The sequence below is a fragment of the Chironomus tepperi genome, unplaced genomic scaffold, assembly GCF_022539635.2.
Source record: "Chironomus tepperi strain 1889 unplaced genomic scaffold, CSIRO-AGI_Ctep_v1 contig_128, whole genome shotgun sequence".
NCBI lineage: Eukaryota > Metazoa > Arthropoda > Insecta > Diptera > Chironomidae > Chironomus > Chironomus tepperi.
In genome coordinates, this window is record NW_027226250.1 from 2,069,618 (window position 1) to 2,083,971 (window position 14,354).

At 31.2% G+C, this 14,354-nt stretch overlaps 1 protein-coding gene across 6 annotated transcripts in view; it reads right to left on the minus strand.

Annotated features, from left to right (window-relative positions):
• Positions 1 to 14,354, minus strand: part of side-III (sidestep III) — a 135,493-nt gene that overhangs the window by 53,430 nt on the left and 67,709 nt on the right. For all 6 annotated transcript variants that reach the window (XM_070636536.1, XM_070636533.1, XM_070636532.1 and 3 more), the window contains exons 9-10: positions 11,192 to 11,342; positions 6,026 to 6,156 (exon numbers count right to left, since the gene is read on the minus strand). In XM_070636536.1, coding sequence (XP_070492637.1) covers positions 6,026 to 6,156; positions 11,192 to 11,342 — 282 coding nt within the window. The remainder of the gene's footprint in view (positions 1 to 6,025; positions 6,157 to 11,191; positions 11,343 to 14,354) is intronic.

Genomic DNA, 14,354 nt, shown 5'->3' on the forward strand with positions numbered 1-14,354 from the left:
CCTAGATGCTTCATGGTAGCTTTTGCCTAATTTAAGACAATATCTACGTATAGAGCCTATTTACATACAAAAAAAGTTGTCTGCCTGACTAGGGAAAGGCACTTCCTTGGTTAAAGTATGCCATGGCAATGCTTTAAGACAATGACTGTAATAGTTAATTGATAGGTGACAACTTTGACTCTAACAAGCAAAGAGTATGGTCTCAAGAGCTTGATCTACTTAAATATACTAGTTGAGCATTTCTCATGAGTATTTCTCTCAGTTTCCTCTGCTCTTATTGTGATATGAACTTATATTTGATGTAAGCATGGAGCATGCTTAAGACTAACTTTTAGATTTTATGGTTTCTGAAGAAGGTTTTTTATTCTTACACCAATCTGTATGTTTGCTCCAAAAATATGATCCAAAAAGTATAAAAATATTCAATAAACTATATATTAAGAAATCTACAAATTGTCATATCCACCCTCTTTCTATTGTATCTAAATCTATCTTTAGAAATAAAAAATTTTGCTATTGAATAAAATTCACTTTTCACAGTGATAGAAATGCGTTCTCCCCCGCCATTAAGTAAAGCAAAGAAATTCCTTTACCATATTCAAACCATCTCTTCACGCTGTAAAGGAATACACGAAATATTCATTGGTATTATTTGAATAAATTTTCGTTTTCAGCTTTCTTCTCTTTTGCCTTTCTTATTCTCCTTACTCTCACGCTTTATTATCTTTATTTGCATATTATACTTATTGTTTACTTGACAGCACCACTCCAAGCAAAAAAAAAGCATAGTCAAGGAAAGGAAGGAGGAAAAAAATGATGTAAGAAGAACAACAATAAAAAAAACAGCAAAAAATTTTTTTTTCCATCTTCTTATTTTTCATGCCAACCGTGGAACAAGTGCACAACATTTTATGGGTTTACCCTCATGAGAAATGAGAAGAGGGGGACGAGCAAAAGACAGCGAATGATGATAACAATAATGAATATTTTTTTTCTTTCTTTTTTTTCGTTTCATTCATCAGATAAGTGAACTTTTGATCCTGGGGATCGTTAGGTACAATATTTAGGCTTATACGGACGACTTTTTACAGTGTGAATGATGATTATATTATGAGATGGTTGACTATGTTGTGGTATGGATTTTACAATGTACATGTTGGGGTGTGATGAACATGAATTCCTATTTAGCATCATCTTTTTGTAAACCGTTCTGAGATATTTCATATTGTTTTAAGAAAATATTAAAAGGTTGATTCGGATGTAGAATAATGCTTGATCAATTACGTTGAGAACTGTACTTTAAAGGGATTTAATATTTAATAAATTTCAATCAAATGGTAATATAAGGGCTCAGTCTTATAAGCTGGAGGTATTGGGATTAATAATCTATTGTTTCACATCCTTCAGACCTACATTTTATAGTGGAAACTGAACTAATTGCAAGTTCTGCATATTACAAGGACTCGAGAGTTTGTAGTAAGACCTTATGCACCCTTATATCCTTATATCTTGTATATTTTTGTATATCCAACTGCCCCACACACACGAACCAAGTTTCGTAACTAGAACGGTCAAATGGAAAAAGAACTTTGCACAGGACCAAACAATCAGCCTCGAACCTTTGGCACGCTAAGCCAATGCTCTATTATTTACGCCAGTGATGTTTTTTTTAGTTTTCATCGTTTGGGATAAATTTGTTCCATAAAATGCGTTGCATTCATTTACTTTTGTTGACATCCATACAAATATTTTGTCAATCATTGTTTTATAAAGCCACAAGCTTATGTTTCAAGAGAATATATACATAATTTCAACAATGTCACAATGTGAAAAACATTTAGAATTTTCATTTTATTTAATACACGTTTTATATCATTTTTGCACAGTTTTGTTGTGTCGCTGGCGTATATAATGAAAGAGACTGTGGATCATATAGAAATGTCATGAGAGCTCCTCTTATTCTAATTTTTTCGTGTCATGTATGCGACTTACTTTGCATAGAATTATATTAAAATATATAAAAAAAATGTGGACTCTAACTTACTTTAAATTAAAATTCTTGTTTAATGTCAAAATAAATATTGAGGCGTTTTGTTCATTGCTGAGATAGAAGCTTTGATTTTTATTGCTAATTATTATTCATAGGAAAAATAACATGAATTTCGTTGGTTGGGGGAGATAAAAGAATTATTGGGGCATAAAAATGAGATCGTTCATCAAACAGAAAATGAGAGAAATTTTCATTAAATAATACACGCGAATGTTTTTTTTTGTGTACGATGTGAGGAAATTATAGCTGGAAATATGCGAGAATCCTACAATTTTCCATTCAAAATTTCTGATTCATTATGCTTCAGGTGTACATTGTTATTTTATTTACAAGTATAGAAGCGGTTTCATGGGATTTTCAGATTAGGGACCGTTCACGTATTACATTTACAGGGAGTGCATGGGGTAAATTGTATTTAAACAATAGAATTTTAGTGCCATCCTCATTTTTGTATCCAAAAAATACATTATTTTACTGATCAATTCTAATTAAGTTTTCTCAACAAGTCAGGTAAAGGCAAGGTAAAGGTTGAAGTAAAATTTGCAAACTTTAATATAATTAAACTTTATTAAGCAACAACTATTTATTGATCAGTAAGCATCACAAACTGCAATCAAACACCACAAAAAGTTTCAAAGAAATGGCTTTTGAATATTCGAATGGAACTGAAATTAATTTTAATTGCTTGGAATCAAAATTCGAAAAGTTGACACTAAACGAGCTCCAAGAAGGCAATCAGGCAATAGAACAAGAAGAAGTAGAAATAAAATATCAACAAGAACTTTAAAAGCGAAAATGGAAATGCTAGCACAAAACCTTAACTCATTAAATTACTTAGAGAATCTCAAGACACGTCTCACTGTAACTAGTCTTTAACGGCAGCTGACCAGACAAAGTGTTTTATTAAGCAAAATTATTCATGTGCTAAATATTAAAACAGAATATTTTCGCACCCACTAACATCAACCACTAATAAGATAATCCATAATTGCTTATTTGTCAGTCATAAAAAGTCCTTTATAATTTTATGCTGTCAGTTAAATTTGTCCACCTGCTGATTGGAACAATCTATCATCACCACAGTACTTCAACATAATGCTAGCCATTTTTGACAAAATCATTCATACTGCTCATTACAAATGTACAACGAAATGCCCCCTCGACAGTTCTTTTCATGCCTTTTTATTTCTCACACAGTCAAGTTTCGTATAGAAGCAGAACTCTTGACTACTTAATTTCGTTTTGTATGCCAAAACAGCATGAGTGTTTGTATATTAAACATCTAATTACTATTCATCATAAGCCACCGTTTGTATGTGATATAAATCACTATAGTAATTACTACACATATATCATTCATCAAACCTCAAACTCTTTATTAACTTGATATATACTCATATACAATGTACGGTTATATCATTCGCTCTGAAACACGTTTTTTCTCATAACTCGTTATGAAGAAATTAAAAAGTTACACACAAAAAAAGCAAGAGCTGGAAAAATAAAAGAAAAATATATAAAAAAAAGTAAAATTCAAATAAAACAGAATTTTCAGTTCTTTTAAGAAAAAAAATTGTGCTACGCCATAAGAGATATATGCATGCTGTAAAAAGTACACAAAGGAATGGAGCAGCAATATAAGAACGAGAAAAAAAAATGTATAATAATGTAGAATTGTAATAATTTCTGGTAAAAAAGAGGTGCTATGAGTTATTGCTCTCTTATTCATATAAACTTTGCAATACAATTTCTGTAAGCTAAAAATGCGATTACATAAATTTTTCAAATATTCAAAGAGTAAGTAAGAAAATTCATATTTTCAGCTCATGATGTATTTGATGCATATACAATATAGTTTTTTCTAAACGATACAAAAGTTGTCAAAGATACTTTTTATATGCGTTTCTAGCGTGTTTAACAAGTAAAAAGCGTAAAAAAAATGGTTGAAAATTCAACATCAGACTGATTTGAATCTAGCTTCAGGTCGGATTTAATGAAACATAGCTTCAAGTGGCTTCATATCCTCGTGTACTTCCCGGATGACCAAATATTACAAACAAATTTTCTGGCTTTTCAGATCATTCAGAGTCATAGCTGCGTTATAGCGTTTCATAGCTTATTACTGATTAACGACTGAATATGCGTTCAGAATCAGCGCACTAAGAAGTACTACAGTTCACAATGGGATCAGAGTCTCTCGTTGTATGATAAGCTGCCTGTACCTTAAATAGAAAGGCTGCCGAAAAATTTCTCTTGCCGAGTCTTGAAGAATTTATGGCATTGCAGGTATTGCAACAATTAGAAACCTAAGTACTAAACCATTTCGTCACCGAGCCACTAAGACTCACATTACGCATCATCAAAGAGCAGATAATTGATGCAGAAAACAAAAATATTTCAGGAACAATGGCTAACATGGTAACAAAAATATATACAGTCAGGCTTGGAATTTAAAAATTTAAACGATTTTCAATATTGCAGCCGAAAGCTCTCAAAAAAGCTAAAATATTCATTTAGATTTCAATTACAATCAACATGCTGTTTACTCAATTTTCTTGTTCATTCATTCAACTAGTCAACCATAACTAAACAAACCAGTCAAACTGAAAGCAAAAAGTACACAACGATTTGAACTTTCAATGGAAAAAAAGGAAAAAAAATGAGAGAAATAAGCGTAACAGAAAGAGAAGCTTAATAGTCAAAAGAGCAACGACGAGAAGCTTGCCATGATGCCTTAAATATATATTTTTTATTTATCATTTTTATTTTGGACATTTCTATAGTCATGCTCGTAAATATGGAAATTTTTTTGTGTGTTCTTTTCTCATTTTTCCCTTCACTATACTCTGTATACCGCCATAACTTTTATCTATTTTCTCGCAAAACACCCACCACGCTAGCAAATACAGCACATATATATAATATAGAAGAAGAAAAAAAAAACGAGCTATATAGTGCCAGTTGATATTGTTGACAGGGAATAATTTTTAAAGCGATTTTATTTGTTGAAAAATTATCGCACACATTCATGCAAATGTTGTTTTTGTTGATAGAGGGACACAAAAAAAAGAAGCTGGGGGAGGTGACGGGATGGTTAAATAAATGTTTTTTTTTTCTCTTTTCTATTTTTCTAACAAAATCGTTTTAGCGAAAATTTGTGGAACAAATGCTTTCATGAATATATTATGACTGGATAATTGGATATTTTTTTGTTTGCAGAGGGATAGAATGTATGGAGATGTATAGGTACATAATTGGTGTAATTTGTTAATTGAAATATTATTATTTAAAAAAGATTTTTTAAATGTTCAAAAATAGAACTTGTAAAAAATTTCCGCATAGACACGGGGCAGGAGCGCATTTTCCATTAATGGCTTCAATATTCATCTTTTAATGATTTCTTAATGATTTCGATTCAATGTAACATAAAGTCATGTGTATTTGTATACCCCACGAAATAGATTATGGCATTGGTTCCGTATTCAGGAACAATCAATGACCAAAATTCCCGTCATTTGTTTAAAATACGTCAAATATCGATCAAATAAGAATGAATCGTAGTTGCATCCCCCTTTATGCACATCTTTCCATCGGCTCCAGATTTAGAGTAGGCACCAACTTACATACCTAATTTCATTTTGTCAAAATAAATTAAAGTTAGAGCTAAGTTAATTTTGACGTAGTTTTATACCCCTAAAAACAAAATGATTTATATTCAGGAACAACCAAAGGATCTGTTCACCGTGGGAAATTTGGATTCTCATGCCGAAAAATCCTAGCAAATTGAAGAATTTTGTGCTAAAATTCGGGATGGTGGATTTGGTTAACATCCAACCTCTCCCAAAATACACCCTGTGTGGATATCTAATTGACATTTTAAAGATATGAATCATGCTCAGTTTCAATAGATCTTAACTTTACAGATACTCAGCAAACTTAAATCAATCACAAATAAATATAAAATAAAATACTCACATCATGCGACCATGAAATCCTCACAGTACTCGGGTTCGCCTTAACATTACACTCAAAATAAACATCGTCATTTTCTTTGATGTCATCGGGATTAAGTGTTGATCCCAGCGTAAGCGTCACTTCTGGTGGATCTGTGTTGGATATTTTCATCGAGAAAATGATATGAAATTGTTAGTTTCATTTTTTATAATAATAATAATAGCAATAATGATAATATTGTCAACAAAGTTGAATGAGATGCTTTCGTTTTTTTTGGGAGAAAAGCAACCTTATTTTTAACTTCATTGCTGTGTCTATCTCTCCTCTATACTATTTTTTGCAATAAATATAACTTTTTATGAATAAATTGTCTTCGTCTTTTCTTCACTTTTTTCTTAAATTTAGAAAATTGGGTCTTTAAAGGAAAGGCAATGTAAGGAATTGTAGAGGGTAGATTATGAACTTCCAGGTTGAGCACTCATTTAAGCATTCTCACTAGATGTCGAACGATGCACTTTGAGAACTATTGTGAGCATAGGTTCAGGATATAAAGTTTCTCTGCTCTTAGCATTCTCATTGTCTACTGTCAAGGCTAATAAGTTTCTCAAAGCTTTGAAATTACCCAAGGCTATATGGAATATTTCTAAAATTATAATCAACTCTATTCTCCAACACGGAAGTTCATAAAAGTCACACAAAATGCTTTTCGTATGCTATTTTGACAATTTTTCTCATGGGTGCTATTCCAACATTACAACCTTATTTGTTTCTTGTTTTTGCTACGTTTCTGGTTTGAAGGCTTGTTCACTTGCGTAGAAAATTATGGAAATTTTATTTCTTTGATTTTCATCTTAATAATTCACGAGATGAGATGAGTTATTGGGACATGAACGAATTTGAATTTATTTTATAGCCTTGAAGGATGTTGAAGCTGTTAATGTATGAGAAGAATACAAAAAGTATGCATTATCAATCTAATACACATAAGGATTCTGAATTTTTTTTGTTTACAACAGAAATGAAATTATTTGAAGTTGTTTGTGCTGCATATTCTCGTTAGAATACAAAAAAACTTTGTTTTTAATGCAAAACATATTTATAAATTAATATATTAAGTTTATGCCTTGCGTAAATGTCAAGTGAACTTGATGTAGGATTTTGCAGTAGATTTCTCGTGAATTGACATTTGTTAAGTTCAAGATGCAAGTTTGTTATCAAATATTTTGACTAAATTTAGCAACTTTTCAAGTTTCGTCTGCTTCAGTAATGTCTAAACTTTATCATACAAATGAATGCGTGGGCTTTCTTGCATACGAATTTGAATGCTAATATCCCTGAGCTTATGAGATTCATGTACTTTTCAAATTATTGGTCATGCTCGTTATTATGTTAGGGATACGACATCTACCAAATGACCAGAATTAACGGTTTTTTGACCATTCGGGAATGGGCCGATCAGCCTACTTAACTCAAATGAATTGATTCCTAATATTAATCCACGTAATAGTCCTTTCGTTATGTCCAGTTCAGTGATGAGAAGCCTGTGTGTTGCAAAATTTAGAACTACCATGAACCGCATGGACGGAGCTTACTACCAAGGTACACCATGACATAAAAAAGGTTGCCCACCTCTGTTCTAGCTCCTCAGATTTCTCTTTTTCTAATTTTTCAGTCAATTAATTTAATCAAACAATGAAGAAAGCATTATTAGTTCAAGATATTTTAATTTCATTGATGAGTCTATAAAGTGCTCAATTCATTGCTAGAAGTAAAGCACGCAAGCACAGAAAAAGTTTTCCGAATTTTTACTTTTTTAACGTTTCTTCTTTGCCATTTTTTTTGTTTTGCGTTCTTAGAAAAAAGTGAAAAAAATTTACAGCTGCTTTTTGAACTTAAAATGTGGAAAATTATTTCCTTTCAACTGTCATACAATAAAGATTGTAGAGCAGCAGCAAAAAGAAAGTTTTTTTCTTTTTGAAAAATGTTTGAATCCTCTTAAGTTTCATATTATCTTATGAAATATGATATGACGAAAACGAAGCTTTAAGCTCTTTAGTCACTAACTTTTCTTTTTACTTTTATATTACTCAAAAGGGGTTATGAGCTCTTCCCTTGTCATTGTAAGTGTATTCTTAGCATGAATGAAGAACAAACGACTATAAGCATTTATTATGGCAAATTTTCTATTATTAGCGCTTTATTTATTACTGTGGGTGTTCTATAAAGTTCATATTGGTTCGAGTTATTTGAAACTTAAAATTTTCTCTAATCAATTTGTTTTTCATGCAGTAGATAATGTTTGTAACGGTTATTTGAAATTCAAATTTCTGAGTAAAATTTTTCATTCGCATCCAACTTCAAAAATCATTAATTCATAAATACCGAATTTAGGTTCTCAAGAACTTAATAAACAGGCTGACTAGTTTTCAACAGCAGTCTACCGAACGGCAAGATAAAGTGTTTTTTTATGCTGTTGTTTTTCAAAAATATGCAACAAACTGAAACTGATTTTTCAATTCCATGATTACTATGATCATATAATGTACTGTAATGGTATTTTACAATAATCATGTGGAATTTGCTTAAGGATAGCATTCATTTTTCAATAAAATGCGCCAAATTCACTTCCCATGATGGCTTACTTCGCAATCAATTTGATGCCAAACCACTGCTGTCTATTTAAAAAATGAAAAATTTCCCTGTTCATATCTCCACTCACACAATGTCAACGAAAATTACTTTGAAATATTTCATGTCCCTTACTTCCTATCTCCTGCTCATTTTTGAAGTTTGTTAAAAATGTGAAAAATGCTCCTTTTTGTCAAATTTTTCATATTTTTCCTCTTTGTCGACTTTGAAACTAAATATTTCCCTTCAACATGCAATTTATTTCCACTTTTCCTTTATTTAATTTGATATCCACTTAAGATCATGAATTATTTTGTGTACAAAACACAAGCAGTGAGGAAAAGAAAAAAAATAAATAATTAAGCTAAAAATTTTAATATCAAGAAGGAAGTCTATAATGATGAGAAGCACTTTGGTACATTTTAGAAGATTCGTCGTCAAATATCAAGACGATGAAAATTAGGTTAAAAGCAAAATGTTTAGCATGTTAATTTCATAAAGGTTTGATTTCATTAAATTTTGTGTCACAAAAGCGTGTGTGTTTGTGTGTCTCTGGTGGCATTGATATTTATAGATTGCTCTCGAATGTCTAATGAACATTTCTGTGACATTCAAGCAATTTCCTCAAGCCAATTGTAACATGAGTGAATCAATAATTATGGAGGTCACGTACATTCGTATTTCGCACCTTTTGTTATTAGAAATTCCCTTAATTAGCTTGAAATTTTTAAGGGACTTGACTTGATTTTAAATGATTGCTTGGTTATGTGTGTTTATGACTGTTTTTGAAATTGAAATTGATTGTTTTTCCTATTTAGGCGTAGAAGATGCTGTGAAAGACTTGTGCTAATTAAAAGTAATTTTCATGTGGGAATTTCTAGGAATTGTTTAAACTAAACTTGATTATCCAATTATTATTGAGCTATTTAAGAGGAAATCCTTAAAGCCATCTTTTGATCCAGAAGGGAAGGAGATCCGTAAATAAATGTAGGCGCGTCGCAGAATTGTATCAACTTTATAGAGAGGCTGACATCATAATACATAAGCAAACAGACTCAGAGTTGGCAAAAGTCGGATTATGCCGTCAGCCGATGGAACCTGTTGAAGGACATCGATTGAAGCTATGATTCACCGGGTATTAGCCGATCATTTTGATCTGAATGTCATCTCTGAACAGACTTTGATGGACTGAACATGCTATTTGAAAACCAGCAGAATCTCAATTAAATAAGGAAATAGGCAGACGGTAACCATTTATAGAGCCAGCACCAGACGTCAACTAAGGGAGACCATGGACCACAATTGATGGGTACAGCCATTGAAGTAAGTAAATAAGTAAGAGGGAAAAATAAGTAAAACTTATTTAATCATTTGATTTGATCTCATATAGCAGCATTCATTGTGGACTTTATGACCAATGACTATGTAAAGTCCGCAAGCACTTGAAATTAAGTCCATATGTGTGCAAGCAATAAAAATTTCGTTTTCTCATTTCATTTCAAATGTCGAAATTTTTTGTCGTTCTCTTTTTATTTTTCATCCATACATGCATGAAGACAATGGAAAATGAAATAATAAAAAAGAAGAATAAACAAAAAATCCTCCCATTGTGTTATGCTTAAAAAATCGTAATTTCATCATGATAAGATAATTTCTAAATTAGATACGACAATTAAATTTATTGCCCGAAAAAGAAGAGACAATAAAAAGGAAGAACTGATGAAAAGGAGATTGTTGGTGTGTCATTATGGCATGTAGTCTAACGACTCTTTGTTACTATAAAAAGTCATAAATGAGGGGATAGAGAGGGACCAGTTTGTAGTGTAATCTACGCAAAAGTTCCGTCTTCTCTCTTTAGAGATACTTAAAATTTCGAAAAAGAGAAATGTAAGGTAGACTATGTGATCTATGAGAAAGGAGCGCATGGGATGGTCTGTTAAAAAATAGTAGATGATCTAAATGGTAGAGCGTTGACCTTCCTCGATTCAATCCCACGTCATGTATAATTTACAAAGCTTCGAAGTTCTGATCGTGTGTTGGGTGCAGTTTTGAGGTCTTTGCCACAAAATGTGCCACATTGCTAAGTCTACAACCACTTCTTAGATAAGATATGAACTGAAATTCTATGTGATATTGAAAACTTAAGGTCCTAAAGGTCAAAATTAGAAGACACGTCCTCAAAAGTTTTATTTAATCATACATTTTGACAGACAAAAAACTACCATAAAGCAAGCGCACTGTCCATCAAAAAAATGCATGAAAAATATAAAAAAGTTTTCTCTCTTTATTTTTTTATTACCCTAATGTACTCATGTACGTTCATTCTCGTCAGAACAATTCGGAGCCAGAACAAACTTCTCATTTTTTTTTTTTCAAGAATAATAGGATAATGTTATAGATTGGATCTATTTTCAAAAGATTGTATGGTAAGGTATAGAGGAGAGAGAATTTTATTTCCAGCTGTGGGAGCTTATATAGTTACAGTCAAAGAAGAAAAAGGCCAAAAAACCATCAAAAACGATAACAATAAGGAGACACAAAGTGCTCATAAAGACTTACACAAAACATTCATTATTAATGTGTCCTCCAAAGCGGAATTCGGTAGCCTCGGATTGGATCCTTCACACTTGAGTTTTGTATTATCGTCCGATGGCACTGGTAAAAAGGTTAATGTTGATATTACTACGCTACCATTAGTTGTGTTTGTTATCTGAAAAATGGAATAAGAAGGAGAAAGGAAATTAGTAAAACATTTTTCGACCCCGATTGAGAGATTTAAAACATAAAATTTGTATGGGACGATTTCTAATGGGTCTTGCTGTAATTTTAAATGTTTTAATTCGATTTTTTTTTCGTCTGAGCCTTTGCCTTGTTGAATATGCTCTTCGAAAGAATAACCGAAAACTTTTAAATGCTTTTTATGATGAAAAATTCCTCAAAATCTCATTCATTCATGACCGCAAAGCATTTTTTACCCATTTAATAATCAAAAAAATAAAAAATTGTTGCACAGAGGTACTTTTGATGTGCTTCATGTTAAAATGTAAAAATTGTTGTCGAGAAACCAATGTGGTTTTATCAATATGTTCGATTTATATAGAAAAAATATCAATCAATTAACTGTTGAAGTTGATAGTCAATTTTTATTTTTTACGGTAATAACCAAAAATTTTATTATGAACCATGATGTTTAATTTAAAATCATGCCGATTTCGTAATGGAAAAATATTTTAACTTTTTTTCCAAATAAATATAAATAGCAATAGTATTGTCTTACAATCTTAATATTATCAGCTGAAGAATCAAAAATGCCTTGAAAGTTCACTTAACAAGGTGTCGATTACATAAATTGATGTTCAATTTGAACTCTCGGGTCCGAATCTAACCATTAGTCCAGTGACTTTTCTGAAGTTAAGATGCCTCGGTTTCTTAACTGTAGGCAGTTTAATGAAGAAAACCAGGAATTATGTCTACGACTACGTAAAATGTAAAAATGAATGGTGTTAAATTTGAATCAGTAATAAGCCAGAATAAGAGCCTGAATAACTTTTAAATTCATTCTTCATTTATGTAATACTATTTGAATTATCGTATTTTATAGTCGTTTTCCCGAGCAACATAAATGAAGAGCTCTCCGGTCTTTCGGAAATCTTTCCTGGAAACTCTTTTATTAATATCGAATGCAAGTCCTTTTGGGAACTATAATGATTGATTTGTGTAGAGGCATATTTGGAGAAGAGAGAGAGAGTCGAGAGCATTAGGGTCAACCTACCCCCCAACCTCTTCGGAAAAAATCTTTTAATTTGCTAGGGTTTTTCGTGAAAACACCAAACCCCCTTAAATTTTGGCATCCATCCACTCCCGAGTCTTTTTCATCTGTTTCGATCGGGATGAACCCAATTAAAAATGTTGAGAGGAAAAAAAATTAAACTTTATTTAAATGTATATGATTTTGTCATATTAATAATTGTTGTAATAATTATAATTATAGTTTTTATATTTCAAGGGATATTTACGAATATGTTTTTTCAGACCAAAATTAAAAAACCCACCTTATTGTCATACTTTTCGATATAACCAAAATTATGTTTTTAATTTGAAACCATAATGATTCTCTTTTTGATATCAAAATTAATGGGTCGATCCCTTACGATCCGATTTAAACTTTTCCCGTTTTGAGAGAGAGAAATGATAACAACTATGCCATAAATGTTGATTGTTTGGGATCAGGAGGTTTTAGGTATTTGATAAAATTAACAAAAAAATTATTTGAGAGTTTTAATGAAATAATAAAGCATCTTAGATTGACACTGGGCAATGTGGTGCTACATTCTGTTGATATAATAGTTACAGTAACGGACCAACTATATGAAAATAAACAGTTCCAAAAATCTAAGTTTATCAATTTTAAGTAATTGCATGTTCATTAATATTTATGTCAAATTATCTGAACTATTTGATCACAAAAATTTAATTAAATCTCATATTGAATTTAATAAATTTGAATAAACTAAAATTGAGCATTCGTCAGCATAGATTCACTATTCATCCATATAGTTACATCTTATGAATAGTTAATCGAATTATATGCAAAGTAAATGATACATTACAAGTGAATTTTCGAGAAATTCTCATAAATCCTTTGTTGATAATGAAACTCAATCTAAACACTTTATCAGATAAAAAAAACATTTATCCCTAATAGAACAGCAACAATCCTTTGATAAATATAATTCCCCTCGTGAACTGTTGAACATAAAGCATTTGAGTTAAGCATACTTCTCAATGAAATTTGACCTTATTAGCATTCCTGCAAACAATAAATAGAAAGCCTCATAACAAATATTGATTTTCCAATCATTTTCGTAAAGTGTCTCATGCAAAGTATCTTTAAAACTCATTTAAGGACCGTTTCCGAGAAGAAATCTTATTTGAAAAGGATAAAAACATTTACGATCGATTTAATTCCTTAGATATCAAATCAATCGCATCGACAATATTAAAAAGGACACATTGGTGAATTTATGTACTATCCCGAGGGGACGGTTTTCGGTAGACAAATGAACTTTTTTTTACGATTGAAAAAAATATAGGAAATTCCTTTTTGGAATTGAACATTCATTATCAAAAACAGATAAACTGAGTTATATCAAGATTGATAATAATGTAATTACAGCGCTTCAAATGATGGTTATCAGCAAAACAAAAATGTAGATACATAATTAATCATTCTTGTATCGCATTTTCATCTTCTATGAATAGGACGGAATCACTAATGCTGCAGTTTGGTAGTAAATTGAATGCTTTGGATTCTTTATGTTTTAATGTCCATTTTCATTGCTAACAAGTTTTATGTGGTTAAGAATTGGAATTCAAGACAAAAGAAAATAACGGTCATTTAAGATTTAAAAAAGTAACGAAAGTTCAAAATTTAAAAGGGGAGTTCAAGTTTGAGCTACATGATTTTTGGCGGAAAAGAAAAATTCATTCGGATTGAAAACTCAAGGAGGAAACATCTAAAGGAAAAGATAAAGGCTAAATAAAAGTGAAAGAACATAACATTAATGGATAATTAAAAGCTAAACAAAAATAGCAAATTGTTTCGAGAGTACTTTTATGTACCAACGTATACAACTCATCGCCTCTATGGACAATGAAGAGATGTATAGAATAATATCATATAAGGGAGCATCGAACACAGCTGATGTTAGCAACAGAGCAT